We start from the raw sequence: 15,720 nt of genomic DNA, 5'->3' as shown, positions 1-15,720 counted from the left end.
CTAGTCTTATTAGTCGTAGATTCAAGACAATTGAAGCGTTAAATAGAATAATTCATGAGAGCAATTTATTATGTTAGACACAGAGTCCTTTCTAACAAAAGTGTTGACTTGTTGGGCAATCTCATAATCGCAAGAATACTGGTCGTAGATGAAATAATGATAGAACAGACCCGGAAAGCGACTATTAGAAGACAGGCAAATGCGTACTTGACGTATTTTGAGTTCAGAAAGTGGATAGTTGACAGTTATCAACCTACAGTAACTGAACTGCACTTTCGATACAAGGCCATACGTGACTGTGGTGGGCGGTGTAACCACTGCAATGCAAAGTTAGCTTACTGAATGCAAATGGACAAAGTAGTCAAGACCGGACCTCAACTTCTTAACCAATAGTTAGGAGCCCTATGAAAGCATATTATGATTCGTGAAGGGGGGGGGGGGGGCGAAGCAATGGTAATAAAATAAGTTTGGCAGCTTGGTCATTGATGATAGTCGCTCAGTTATTGAAGACACTGTCCAACTTTTATGGAGCCAGAATTTTTATTCATCTGTTCGCAGGTGTCCGCAAATTGGTAATATTTTGAGCCAGTTGAAGCCAGCACACATCTTCACACATTATATCTCTATTATTAATTTTAATATTATCCTGTTCCTGTTAGAAGAACACTGTCACTTCAGCTGGCAATAAAGGTTTGCCTCAAACGTTGTTACAGAGATGTATCGAATTACGACGTTATATGTTACAATACAAGAGCACGAATAGACTGAATTCTGCGGTGCTCTTTCAGATAACAGGAAGCTGAAGTCCGTATTTCTATTTTTGGATCCCCGGTAGCAGGAATATTTCCTCGTTTCCCCCTACGTTGTTCAGACAGGCTTTGGGGCTCACCTGATCTCTTTCCAAGAGCGCGAAGCAATTGGGGCTTGAATCTGGCCACTTAACTTTATCTAGATCTGAGATTAAGACGCATAGAGCTAAGCTTTTACTACCACGGAGAGAAAGAAATAGGACCAAATGTGACAAAAGTTAACATAAACTGTTGAATGAAAACGTGAAAAATAGGGTTATTTTGACACATTCGTCATAAAGAATCGTGGAAGTTAAGTACAAATATTGAATGTTGATTTTAACACATTTACAATTTCATGACAAAATGTCAATATTATTGAATTGGTAAACATAAAATATATGACAATAAAAAAAATAATTTAAATGAGTCGAGTTGCCTATGAGATTAGTTTGACATTATCTAATGTAATTTTATTTGGGCTGGAACATTCTTCCTCATAAAAACTGTACTTTCCTTTCTCCTTCAGTTCATATTTAACAGCTTTCAAGACGTTGACTTCGTCATCCGAATCATTACTGTGCAACTACCAGGCATTTCACGGTAAGAGCTATTGTCTACAGAGAACTCGGTCTTCATTCACTGTTCCTCAATTGCTTCACGCTGAATAATCATGAAAGAGAAACTTCAACTCGTAACATGAACACCAGGTTTTTGTCAAATTATTACTTCACTACTGGTGTTACGCAGTTACATTTATGAAGTCCACAAATTATAGTTAGTATTATATTTGCCACAGTAAAAATACCTTAGTTTTTAAATTTGAAAAATTTCTCTTAACTACTGAATTAATTTTAAAATCATTGCTTTTTCACTATCTCGTTTTATGGCGTGTAATGATGTGACCAACCGAGAGGCAATGACGATGATACAATATATCGCTCGCTCAGATAAGACAAAATGAAGCCGTGTTACAAACCCTCTGAATACGGTTGTGTGGTAAATTAAATTATCCATGTTCTTCCGTACATACATTTTAATTGTGAGTACTGAGTTTGGATGATTGATGTCTCAACGATTTTAATACTACACATATTACTTAGATTTCATATTTAAATTAAACAAGGTTAGGCCTGGTAGCGCAGGCATATATATAAACTATATTTTGTACTATACAAGAAAATAAACTGTTGTTTCACAACCCGTAAACAAGCAAAAATTTAATAACCACTGGTTTAAACGGAGACAAAACAAGGAAATGCACAATTTAACAGGACATTTATTGCTTCGTAACTTTCACCACCGAAACTTCTGCGCAGTCACAAACAGCAATGATTGTGGATTGCGGAAGACTCTTTTTTGTTTATTTAACGTTCCTTTACCAAATTACATGATTATTTATAGTCGGACTGTAATAAATTTTCAACTACATGCAGTGTTATGAACGCAAAAGCAAGTGGTATGGGTAATTACCGGTCTATAATGACCAAAGTCTTGATATTATAATCATATTTTAGGCTACATTCCCTATTTTATAAAACAATTGACATTGATATTGTTTATATGGGGGAGACTATGTTCCTGCAGAGGCTGTAAAATATCTCAGGCAGTTAGACAATGACTTCTCGCAGTGGAGGTCTGGCTGTGCACCAGGTCAGCTCATGTGGTATTCGTGATGGACAAAGTGTCATTTACATGTTTCCATCAGAGTCCCTCGGTTTGTCCTGTCAATACTATTCCACTGTTGCTCCATATTCACTCGTGTATCATCTGGGGGATGAACAATGGACCCGTTAGAGGCCGTAGTTCCTCAGAAACATAGTTTAACCCCACTGGAACAGCAACAAACCAATGCAAAAATTGTGATCGGAAAGAATAAAGAGAAGAAATAACTTGGGAGACGGAGATGGGCTGCATAGGGCATGTGGATTGTATTCTATCGGCTTAAAAACGACCCTGCTGTATGCACTGTTCAGACACACAGATAATCCTCTGGTGCATATTACCGTCAGATTGTAAGATTTGAGGTTTTCACAGCGGCAAGTATGAAGATTTCTGTCTTCTGGGTTGTTGCACTGTATAGTCTGGTCGATGTTTACCAACGTTTCAGAGGTCATACTGCCTCCGTCATCAGGGCAATGAAGATTTGTGTCTTCTGGGTTGTTGTGCTGTGTAGTCTAGTCGATGTTAACCAACGTTTCAGAAGTCGTACTGCTTCCGTCATCAGGGCGATGAGTATGAAGATTTATGTCTTCTGGGTTGTTGCGCTGTGTAGTGTGGTAGATGTTAACCAACGTTTCAGAGGTCATACTGCCTCCATCATCAGGGCGATGAGTATGAAGATTTATGTCTTCTGGGTTGTTGCGCCGTGTAGCCTGGTAGAAGCTTACCGACATTTCAGAAATTTTTTCCTTCGTTCAGCATCAGGGCGATGACTAATCGCCCTAATGAGGGTGGTAGCAAGAACTTTTGAAACGTCGGTAAACGTCCATCAGACTACACGGCACAACATTCCAGAAGACATTAATCTTCATGCTTTGTGCAGCGAGAACTTGAAATCTCTAATTTGCCTACACTTGGCTTCTAAATGTCATGTTAGGCATTAACGAGAGCTGTAATCGCCAGAATTCTAGGCCATTCGCCAACTGCTCCACTTTTAAACGTGATAACAGTGTCTGTTGTGAAGCTAAAATAGCTGGGAACTGTTCGGATTGTTAGCGTCACTTTACAAATTAGCAACATTTCACTTTGGAAACGTGAGAGCTTTGTTTTGTACGGAGAAACTCGCGAGCATATATTCCAGTCATTACGGGGTGACTGAATTCCATTAACCAAGTGACTGGAAATGACAACAACATGAATATCAGTTCGCCTCAGACGAATTGATTTTACGTGATGGTGAATAAAAGTCATTTGAATTAACCGACTTTGACTCTGACTTATTTAAATTGGGGTTAATATGTTATCTGTAGCTATCTTTTCCACCATAGTGTGGTCAGGTAAAAATATCTTAAATGAGGACGCAAAGATAAACGAGCAGATTACAGCAGTTTAAATTTTCCCTTTGTAAACAGCATTCATTTATCACGGACTTCCGTCTACACGACAGTTTATGGTATTATTTATATTACATAACAGATACGTGTTTCGACACAAAAGTGTCGTATTAATGTAATTAATTTACGACATGCCTAAGCAAGGGTTTTAATATGGCTGCCGCGTAAATTTATAGTATTTGAGGACCACCATTAAACTTAGGATCTGAAGTTTTGTATAGCGATAATGTTTGAAACGTTTTTGACATTTATCAAGTTATCTTTTTAGAAATGGAGAAAATATAACATGGTAGCTGCGCGAACTGTTCTGAGACCAATATGATTAACTGAGGAGTACACAATTGTAAACTAAAATTTGAAATTTGTATGGTGACATTGCAAACATGTGTATTATTAGTGAGAGTGGCTTTGAAATGTACAATGTTAGCACTCCGAAACCCCAAATGCTCTCTGGCAACGACAAGTGCTTTCATTGTATGTTTTATCATTATTATTATTATCACTCAATTCAAGTTTACAAAATAAACGAGTCTAATCTGAAAATGTTAGGGAAACAACTTGTCTGAGTGAAGAACGGGTAACAAAACAGGTCTATTCCTGCACACGGCGTATATAAACAAGCAAGCACTAAAGAACAATGCTGTATGGAAATTTTTGTGTAATGAATGTTATTTAAAGTTGCTTTAAACGCAGTAGGGGCCAAAATATTCCTGCTAAACAAGATAATATGCATAAAATTTGTAGTACTAATAAGAGCATTCACACTGGAGGTCAGATCATATATTAACGTGTTATAAAAATTAGAATGTTATATATTATAACAAACAAGCTTCTAGACAGTAGGGGATATATAAGATTTTGAAGTGAGTGGTATGCAGAATTCTGTGATGGACACGTTCCCGTTACAAGTCTATTATGCAGGCAGTCTACAGGCTTACAAGGAATTACGTTCCTAAAGAGAGTTCGTAAAGCGAGTCGCTATTTTCCATAAGCTTGATATTATAATTGGGAGTTACGTTCCCAAACTATCAAATTTTTACCGCATAATTTAGAAACAGATAAGATTTACTGCAAAAAACACACGCGCACCAAAGCAGAACGTAAACCGAACTGATCTGGTTTTAGTGAATGAATGGGCGGCGTTGCGTCCTTTGTCTGCATTTTTGTTCGATTTTGTTCGGAAAAGGAGCCAAGATGAGGGTATGCACTTCATCATAAAAGCACTTACGAGCGAAATTTCATAATGGGAATATTCTTAAAGCGAGGACTTGCTGTATTTTATTGTCTACAAACATGAAAGAAGGAAAAGGAATATTTGATAAAGCAATATAAATACTGTCCATTTGCAGCATAAATAAAATCTGCCATGGTTTCCACTAATGACATAGAAAGTGGCTAACAGAAAGCTTGAAGTCATTATACAGATTGTTAACCACGCGGAACAGTACGGAGTTGTCATGACTACAGTTTGAGTGAGAGTCGACAAAGTCTTGTGCACTGTTGGTATGCTCTCAGACAGTCATTAAGACAGTCAGTCAGGCATTAAGGCAGTCAGTCAGTCAGTCAGTCAGGCAATCAGCCAGCCAGTCAGTCGGTCAGTCAGTCAGACAGTCATTCAGTTAGTAACTCAGTCATTCAGTCAAGTATTTAGCAATCGAAAATGAAGATGGCTGCCTGCTGGCTTGTACTGCTGTGTAGTTCGGTAGAAGTTTACAGACGTTTCAGAGGTCCCTGCTGCCTCCATCATCAGGGCGATGAGAAAATTCATCTGAAACGTCTGTAAACTTCTACAATACTATACGGCGCAACAACTTAGAAGACACTAATCTCGTAATAAAGGATTTTTATCACGAACATCAAGGCCAACGAGGTGTTTAAATTAACACTTAGCAGATGTGTAACGTACTCCATGGGAGCAGTATTCTTTTTTTGTTCAATTTTACATTAAAATGAGATTTTCAACTACCGTAATACTACTCGAGTTTGTACCAAAATTATTTTCTTGCAAAGGTACAATAAGCAGATACACGTTTTCATTCGATTAGTTTGTACCCGCATCGCCATTGACAACTAAGAACCCTTTTCGAAGCTTTTCCACAGAACAAATAAAAAAGACATTCATATAGGTCTACATCCACAAATACAGAAAAGTGATTCAAACATACTTAACATGAAAGGGAGTAGAAATTTCAGCAAATTAAGCAGTGTATGTGCATGATATATATACAGTTCAACGTCTGAGACCATTAATCAAAGAAACCAGATTACACATTAAGTAGGTCAAGTCTGATGCATCTTCCTCTATGTTGACCGTGGAACACATTTTATCGGAACACTGATATGAGCTGTTTCGAGAAGTCGAATACCTACTCCTACATGTTTGTCCAAACTTTTAGAACCGCAAATCATTTAACATTCATATGGAAAACATATATTACTCCATGGATTCGAGTTCTTACTGAGACGTCAACAGTCGCTCATCCACTCAAACCCTAACCAACCTAACTTAACTTAAACCAACCCAAACCAACCTAAACTAACCGAATTTTTACCAAACAAACCTATTCAAAACTAACCCAAACTGAACAAACCTACCAAAACCCAACTTAATCACTGGGCTGATAGCCGTGACCTTCCCATGACTTTGATCTAACCGTGACCTCAAACTGACATGAGTATGGTAACTCAAACATGTACAGTTCGAAAGAAAATAGCGTGACGAAAAACGAAATTGAAATGACCTTGAAAACTACAAATCCCTCTACTCCGCTTACTATTTGGTTGATATTATAGAGACCTTTACATGACCTTGAAATATCAGCGAATTCTAATAGATGTACGGTCAATCAGAAATCTACACCACGACAGAAATAAGTGTGAGAAAAAATAAACTACAAATGACCTCGAACAATTTAAACGCCTCCATTCCACAAATATTTAAGCATATATCACTCTGACCTTGACATGACCTTGGCCTATCCTTGACCTGAAATTGCTCTGAGAATAGTCACTCTCATAACTCCAGTTCGGCAGAAATAAGCCAGAGAAATTCTGAAATTAGAATGACCCTTAAAGTTACAGGGGCTTCCATTCAGCAAACACTTGCGCAAATTTTGTCCAGACCTCCACATACGATTGACCTATTCTTGACCTCAACTTGAAATCAGTACGGTCATTCAGGCACCTACAATCCGACAGAAAAAGGGGTGAGAAAAATGACCTTCAAATGACCTTGAGAATTTTAAATGCCCCTATTCGGCAAACCCTTGGGCTAATATTGCCGCGACCTAGTCATGCATATGATCAATCCGTAACGTAAACATGACACGAGTATGTTCATTCAGACACCTACAGTTCGGCAGAAACAAGCATGAAAAACCACACCATAAAGTGACTTTCAAATTTCAATGGCGTCTATTCGGCATAACGTTGCGCTAACATCGGCTATCATACGGGCTTTACTAAATTTTGTGTCAAATATTTTCTTGTCAGGTAGGAACACGTTCATAAAACTCCGTCGTATTGTACAACACAGACACATGCCGATATGATGCTACTTTACGCATATCTGGGTAGAATCATGCTTCCACACTGGTGTAAGCATAATGCAGATACGTTTCAACTTCTTAATGGCATCGTAAAGCAGGAACATCCGGTGCAAGATTGTTGTAACATCATTTAAATCACCGCTCTCAGCTTGCGTAACTAAGCTGACATTTCTAGGAATTCCTGTAATATGTTTATGTAATGTAATAAGAAGGAAATGAATCTAATACAGTCTAAGACAATTGAGATAAACATCACAACGTGTTTATGCATTCTTATTACAGCGGTCTTTCAATTTCTTTTTCCCTAACAAATTTAAGAACTTCCTAAAACAGACGAGAAACTTCAAGGTTTGTTCAATTTCTTATCTTGTTCAAGACATGCATAAACTGTTCCTGGAAGAGAATTCTGAACTAATTCGTGAACTATGCACCGTATCTGATGACACAGGAAACAAGGCACTTCGTGACTCCTGCGACCCTTAAAAGCATAGAGTTACGCGTTTTGAATTGTCATAATCACAGACTGAAACCGTATGGCGTCATCACCTTTTCATTTCTAACGACAATAATGAACTGAAACAGAATAATTTTACGGCAAAGAATTGTGGATACTAATTTCGCTTCTATTCCTTTTCAAGCAACAGATGAACTTAAGTTTCTTAAAAAATTAACAACAGTGGCTATAAACATTATTTGAACCATGGGCCGGATGGTTTTACAAGGACTAGTAAGTCGTCTCTCATTGCCCTGATGATGGAGGCAGCAAGTACCTCTTAAATTCTGTTGAACTTATACCAAAACACACGACCATACAGTCCAGAAGGCAACCATCTTCATACTCGCCTCCGTGAAAACCTCTTGTCCTACACGTCTACACTTGTCTATTTAAAACATAAATATTAACATCTCTAGTCTGTGTGGCATTAAATTCAAAGATATTTCATAAACGCTTACATGGAAAATAATTGCTGGCTAGGGGAAGAAGTACTTTGTTGTCAGAAATTTTTCGTTGAAATGAAACGGGAAGAAAAGTAATTGTAATCGACTTAAATAGTGTGGGTTTTTTTTTTGCAGAAAATTTAGTCAAGTTCGTAAAAAAAACAACTATTTAGTCCGTACAGACAAACATTAAGCGGAGGAAGTCGCTACTTGTAAAACAGCACCCAGTTGAACACTGCAGTAATAAGTATGTAAGTGGATTAAAGTCAATTAAAGCTAATGTTTGAAGCGAATCATAGTGAGAAAACCCACCAGTTGAAATAACACGTACTACTAGAGGACTGATGTTACACAGTAAAACCGATCACTATTAAGACTTGAATTAAAAGGAAATTTGACTTCACATTAGTTCCTAGAACACCAATATAACATTTCCTGTAACAGATGAAAACTCTTTTACAGCGTATGCAAAAGGAGAAGAGAAGGTAATGGAAAAATATCTAGGGTATTTATTGTTTCCTGTTCATAAGCTGCGAGTAGGCCTAAGTTATAATTGTGTTCTGAACTGTCCTTTATAAAAATTATCCTGTTATAAGTGGTAAAGAATTAAGCCTGTCCTTCAACAAAATATGAGAAATATTATAAATATAAAATGTTTTAAATATGTAGTGTTCTATTAATATTATCCGTTAGTTGATATCTTTTATGATGAATGTATTATTTGCGTAGATGTTGTAATAATTAACTGAGAATTGTGAAATTTGTATGTATGAGTTTACATTTTTCTATGTTCTGCAATGTAATAATATTCTAATGTATCCCAAAAAGGTAAGACATATACAAAAAAAAAATAATGCTGGGCTTCAGTGAAATGTAGCCATTATTTGTTTACCAGAAGCTTTGCCTTGTCGAAGTGCAGATCGACGTTTGTTAAGAACTCGGAATACGCAGTCATAAATACAATTTGCAACACCTCTAATTAAAATACGCATAACTGTAGAGAATATTACAGTAACCGTTCCGCCACTGCTGCCCCAACGCAGTCTGACATTAAATGACGTTGTTAGAATAGTGTACAGGAATTGACTGCAGGTCTGCACGTAATTTTATGTCAGTTGCTTACTTCGGATGAAGGTTAGGGGTCGCTGTTTTTCATATATGATGAAACACATGTACCGGTTGCTTGCTGCGTCTTCATAACATTCACCATCTACAGGCGATTATGTGTTATCATGTAATATTTTGGAACGCAAATTAAAATAAATTGTTGTATTTTCCCAAGAACACCCACACAGAAAACAAATCATTGCATCAAGAAATTACATAACACACAGCATCGCGTCACCCACCACGAAGACAGATTGTCAACTAAACATTGTTTTACAGGTATTGTAGATGCGTCATATTGTGATTTATATAGTATTAAAAATATATTAAAATTATCCGTCAATCACAATATAATATTAATTAAAAGATTAAAATATCATTTAACGTTCTCTATCGAGTACTCGATTTACAAATGGAACATACACTACATGTTTCGGCTATATATAGCCATCATCAGGTGTTATGTATTTAAACTTATCACTGAATTACTGGTTTTTTACTGATTTATTGTCTTCATTTTTCTTATGATGTTTTTGTCCTTTATATTTGTTTCTTCATTCGTTGTAGTATTCCAGGTCACTAATATGTTTGTATTTCGTATTTTGTAGTGATGTTAATGTTTTGTATATGGACCAAGAAGTAATATCGTATCAGGTTTATGAGAGATCGGAGATGTACTGTACTGTATTGGATCGTGGCTGGTTACCAAAACATTAACATCACTACAAAATACGAAATACAAACATATTAGTGACCTGGAATACTACAACGAATGAAGAAACAAATATAAAGGACATAAACATCATAAGAAAAATGAAGACAATAAATCAGTAAAAAACCAGTAATTCAGTGATAAGTTTAAATACATAACACCTGATGATGGCTATATATAGCCGAAACATGTAGTGTATGTTCCATTTGTAAATCGAGTACTCGATAGAGAACGTTAAATGATATTTTAATCTTTTAATTAATATTATATTGTGATTGACGGATAATTTTAATATATTTTTAATATTGTTTTACAGACTGCTTAAATAAGAAGAGGGAGTGGTAGTTGGGGGTTGTGAGTGTTCCCCTGTGCCTCTCTCCCCCACAGTCCATCCTCTGTTTCCCATCGCCAGCTCTACAAGATGTTTAACAAATAAGTTCATATCTGAAAGCTAAGGAACAATTTCTTACCATAAAACCCGGATTTCGAATTTAGATAAGGTAAAACATAAATCTGTGGACTGTAGTCTATATTAATATACGGGGTCTGATGATATTATAATTAATAAGTTGGGAAGTATGTAAAAAAAACGGTAGTGGCTCAATTAAACGTATTATCCCGACATCTTCCTGGAGGAGCTGACAGAAACCACAAAAAAGAAATACTGTCATGATAGATGCTGTCCAAGCTTAAACTTTAACCCGGGAACTTTCGAATATGAAGCAGAACATTATATTTGTGGGTTGTAACCATCTCGTATAAGACTACATTGCCTGTGTCATGAGTAGTTTTCAACTGTCTCTCTCTTTCCAACTCATGCAAAGTTGTACGCTCTGTATACTGTATTCTCCGTGTAAGAACTAAAGCTTACGAGACACAAAACAGTGCAATGTATTCAGTATGGAACTGAGCGCTATACGTAAATAACAAAAATGCAATTAAAGACGTAAACGAATGGGAATGTAATTGATGACTTATTACTGTTAGTGCTATTAATATTGTATTGAGTTTCTTCAAGGAATTTCAATTATGACGTTCCCAGACTGAGCACAGCTGTTGTTAATTTACAAAATTCGGCTTCAAAAACTATGTTTTTACAAAACTTGGAACTGTGCTCTTTAATTCTATAATGTCGGTGACACACCAAAATGGCCATGTTGCCAGGGGGTGAAGGACAGTATGAATTATGAATGCAAAAACCTCGTATAGCCGCTGAATCTCTTGAAGGATTAGAGTGCGCAGGATGGCGGAATACCGTGACCTACATTATTAGCTGAAGCAATTTACTCTACCAGAAAACGCACGTGTACTTTTTATAATTTTTACATTCAAGTTGCAGCCTATCACACGACACTGTGGTGAGCGGTCTTCATGAAAATTTGACAGTCACTGAACTAGTCACAAAAACTCCCCACATTTTATGGAACTCGAAGGTTCATGGCAGTATTTACAGAAGCCTGCAGCTATAAACTACCTTGAGCCATTTTAATCTAGTCACACCATGTTGTCTTTAAGTATCATGATAATACTGGTATTACATAACATATTGACCACGTATGTTTAGCTTCGATTAACAAAGTAATTTCTGGTAAAGTTTTGTTTTATGTGGCATTTTGACATCAAATGTTTCTTTCTGAATATCTCGCAAAGCTTTTGTTGGTGTCTACATTTGGAATACATTAAATGATTTAAAAGTGATGTATATAGGGTAAGAACAATATACAATTTAATTATATTCAAAACGTGACGCTGAATAGAATCAGTAAGAAAAAATTTCTATCTCCAGTCGTATATTTCTGTCGACGGTAATTTAGATTTACATACATAAAATCAGTTTCTCGCATCGAAATAGTAAGTGGCCTCATGGCCGTGAGGGATCACGTGTTAACACGACTTCGCGGTTGTCAGTCTTTGAACGGGCACCCGCTCGTGCGCCAGTGACCAAACGCCTCTCGTTACGATGCAAGGAGAAATAAATGGCGATACGGATTGGTCATCACCAGTCGGTTGTTCAGGAAGCATTAAATTCTCCAGTTTTGGTAAGTGAGGTTCAAGGTTCACAAAATAACTTTAAACATATTCTACGCAATAAATCAGTGCAACATTTAAAAATCTTTAAACAAAATTTCTGCTTCTAAGAATCGTAAAAGAAATATTGGTTTCTTATTTCAAAATGTTCTGTGTCTGTCGCTGGCTATATATCCATGTCATTATATATTTTATGTTATATCCTATATTCCAGAATAAAAACCTAAGAATTACGAAGCAAGTGAACAATTTGTGATATTACATATCAATACCGAAGAAGTTCCTAACAAACTATTAAGATAACGCCCTATAGGGCGTTGCAGTGAGTTGAGTATGTGGGTGGCACTAAGGATACTAGAAGTTGAAACAGAATTCTGGTGAGGAACCTCTCGTAAAACGCCATATAACTGTACATTACTCTATATTAAACTAGTCTGGTGATCTTTTAGACCTCTAAATTAAATTATCCAGCTAACAGGGACGTGACAATGTGCTTTCGATTATTTGTGACAACACTGTGGCATGTTACCAAATACCTCGTGTATTTCTATAATATACGGGCTGACAATATTTCGCATTAAAAATATAACTAGTGGCTGTAAATCGAACAAATCCGCTATTCTAAAGGGCTTGGATAATTTTTTGTTTGTGACATAATAAAATGTGTTTTGTTACTGATATTGAAAGTTTATTTAATAAAAAGTTTATATTAAACATTATTATATATAATATAATCATTTAGCTACGAGTATGAGTTTTTTCACTCACTTTTCACAGAACGAACAATATATTATTCCTTTATTGAAGGCATAAAAATTCGATCCTATTTAATACACATTATTATTAAATTAAATTATAGAACGGGTCTATAAAACTTTTAGTCTTTTACAGAAAAGGTTTATCAGCCTTTGTAATTACATTTCATACGAAATACTGTTCGCTCCTTAATATTTTGTTGAAACAATTTTTAACAGTGCGTAAATAAATGGCAATGAACTTGAACTTCCTGCCTGTTTCACAGGCTACATGGGAGAAATATCATCATTGAGGCTGAGATTTAGTAGCTTACAAGTAAACAGGAAAAAAGTGTCCGACAATTGCGGAAGACCTCCTGAAATATAAGATTGTCTTACGTGCATTCAGTTTGCGTGGTTTTGACTGTAACCACAACAGTTCCTGCCCATTTTAATGCAGTGGTTTTGAAATAAAACGCAATATAATACTCCTAAATAGAACTACACATTATGTGAAAAACTGATGGCGAGCCTTCTTAGATAATGAACTGTAATGTGCCCTTTTGCCCAAATATCACATCGAAGAGCAATTCAGGAACTTACATATAATTACTTTCGTCACATAAAAATTCTTGCCCTTTTTCACTAGATGGAATGACTGATCATCTGTTTGATTCTTGTGTTGTTTAATGGTGGTTTCCTAAATGCATGAGTTATGTAACGTCTAATGGTAGGTAGAAAAATTTTACAATCTGAATTCAAAGGGAAGGAGAACGAAATAAGTCGTGGCCTGTTATATCATCCTGGAATTTGCCTCAAGCATTGAGTAAAATCACGAAAACAGCAGGACTGTCAGATTCTAGACCGATATTTGAAGACGGGATCTCTTGAACGAGAAACAGGACAAAGTTCTTTACGTTTATTGAAGATGAAGGCCTTTATTTATCCTGTGGCAAGGAAGTCTTCACATCACCAATTCTGTTGTTATGCTACAACGTAGGTGAGAACCTGAAATCTCATTCCTTGACTGAGGTTTATTTTGGTTTTTGTCAGTCCATCAAAGTGAATTCCAGGGAAACACGTTTAAATATTTTCTATAATTTCTGCATCTCAAGGGATTAACCCCAGACAGCAATGGTGTCAACTGCAGTAGCAGTTAGACACACTGTTCACTCCGGACTTCATGGACCCCGTTCCAGATACGTGCATCCAGCTCAGTCTGTGAGGATGTCAGTGCCAGCGGACGCAGATAATGAGTTGATAGGGTCCGAACGCGATGGGTGTGATCTGCCCATGCTAAGTGAACACTTATGAATAAGGGGGCGGTTCTAGTGGCCACGTTATTTAACGCTCGCATTGTCTTAGACTCCCAGTCTAGCTGGGGAAATGGTTCGGGTTTATCTCGAAACATAGCAACTTTCTATGCGATCTTCAATGGCAGAGTTTTGCAGACGGCCAGAATCTCCTTACGTCATCATACTGACACAAATAATATGAGTCCTATTGACAGTCCTATTATTGTCGGAACACGTCAGAGTATTTGGTCCGTAATCGTGGTAGTCACAGAAAAAGATCGATTATGAAATTGCTGTCTCAAACCAAATTAACCAAGGTCGACTGATCGATTATGAAATTGCTTAGAAATACAAAATTATCCAATGAGATCGGATCTGTGGCCGTCATGAATGATAAACAACATTGTCCCCTGTTTAAATGAGGATTTTAGGTTTACTTACCGCGTCTTGTAACTGCAATAAGGAGTACATACAAATCAGTTACGGATGGAGGCAGCAAGGATCTTTGAAACGTTGGTAAACTCCTACAAGACTACACGGCACTATAAGCTAGAAGACAACCATCTTTTGCAATTTATCTTCCACTTTTATTTCACCGTATGACGTTAGAATTTCTATAACCTGTGCAGTAGATAAAGCGTTATAAATAACCCAAAGAGAAATTAATTGTTTTGTGTTAAAGTTCTCTTCCTTCCTTCATTTGTGTTTATAAATTGAGTATTATACATTTCCAAATCTTGTATTGGTCTCGTTACTGTTTTATGGAATGGACATAACGTAAGAAGAAATGCAGACTACAAGAAAACTCGACCTAAGATTCCTAGAGCCTAAATAAATTGTGAATACTCGTTTTATTTATTGCATGTGTCTGTGGAATAGATTGGAACTTCTCAATACCAAGCGCACAATTTTGGAAGACACAGATGTTTCTTGTGGTCGATGTGTTTGAATTTTATCGCATAAATAAACTTCACATGAAGAAAAGCATTCTGACTTACAACTGACAGCATTTACAAATTCCTTTGTGGAAGGCAGGCCAACATAGTTCGATCTCTGCCACACACAGCTAAGCTATTCAAACACTCTACTATGCAACTTACTTTAACTTGAACTTGGTTTTAATTCTGAGAATGTAACAGCAGTAAAAATTATTAACTGTCATTTAACTAGTTTTAATTTTTATATAACATCTCCAGGTCAGGGATGCCCAAATCTAAGCATCATGCAAATTTAGTCCCATTGGACAGCCAAACCTCCAGCAGTGTTCATACAATTTCTCACTCATTATATTCATTTTACGACAAACAATTACAAGTACAATATTATTATATCAATGCTTACAGAAAGTCCTTCAAGACAGGGCAACAGTTTAAGATAGCGTAACTTAATTTCTTGTATCTCTCATCAGAGAAGATTCGTGTATTGCCTTTTTATTTTTATAATTCTTTGAATTAGTGCGTAATAGGGAGCTATTGTATGTCCGTCCTTCCATGTGTTTCATCTCCGGAATCAC

At 36.5% G+C, this 15,720-nt stretch overlaps 2 protein-coding genes across 8 annotated transcripts in view; one reads left to right on the top strand and one right to left on the bottom strand.

The window, feature by feature from the left end:
- Positions 1-15,720, bottom strand: part of LOC110841452 (organic cation transporter protein) — a 77,565-nt gene that overhangs the window by 40,530 nt on the left and 21,315 nt on the right. The gene's annotated exons all lie outside the window — the stretch shown is intronic.
- LOC110841451 (organic cation transporter protein-like) overlaps positions 1-15,720 on the top strand; it is a 57,071-nt gene that overhangs the window by 24,365 nt on the left and 16,986 nt on the right. Inside the window, exon 1 of one of the 6 annotated variants that reach the window (XM_022087019.2) lies at positions 12,039-12,189. The exons of the other annotated variants lie outside the window; for them this stretch is intronic. Within the exon in view, the coding sequence (XP_021942711.1) occupies positions 12,111-12,189 (79 nt within the window). The 5' untranslated portion in view covers positions 12,039-12,110. Of the gene's footprint in view, positions 1-12,038; positions 12,190-15,720 lie in introns of those variants that run through there. 6 annotated transcript variants of the gene reach the window in all.

The sequence above is a fragment of the Zootermopsis nevadensis genome, unplaced genomic scaffold (assembly GCF_977971745.1).
Source record: "Zootermopsis nevadensis isolate Lab colony 2312 unplaced genomic scaffold, Znev_1.0 Znev_ptg000010l, whole genome shotgun sequence".
Taxonomy (NCBI): domain Eukaryota; kingdom Metazoa; phylum Arthropoda; class Insecta; order Blattodea; family Termopsidae; genus Zootermopsis; species Zootermopsis nevadensis.
The sequence above is the reverse complement of the archived record's forward strand: the minus strand, read 5'-3'. Positions and strand labels throughout refer to the sequence as shown.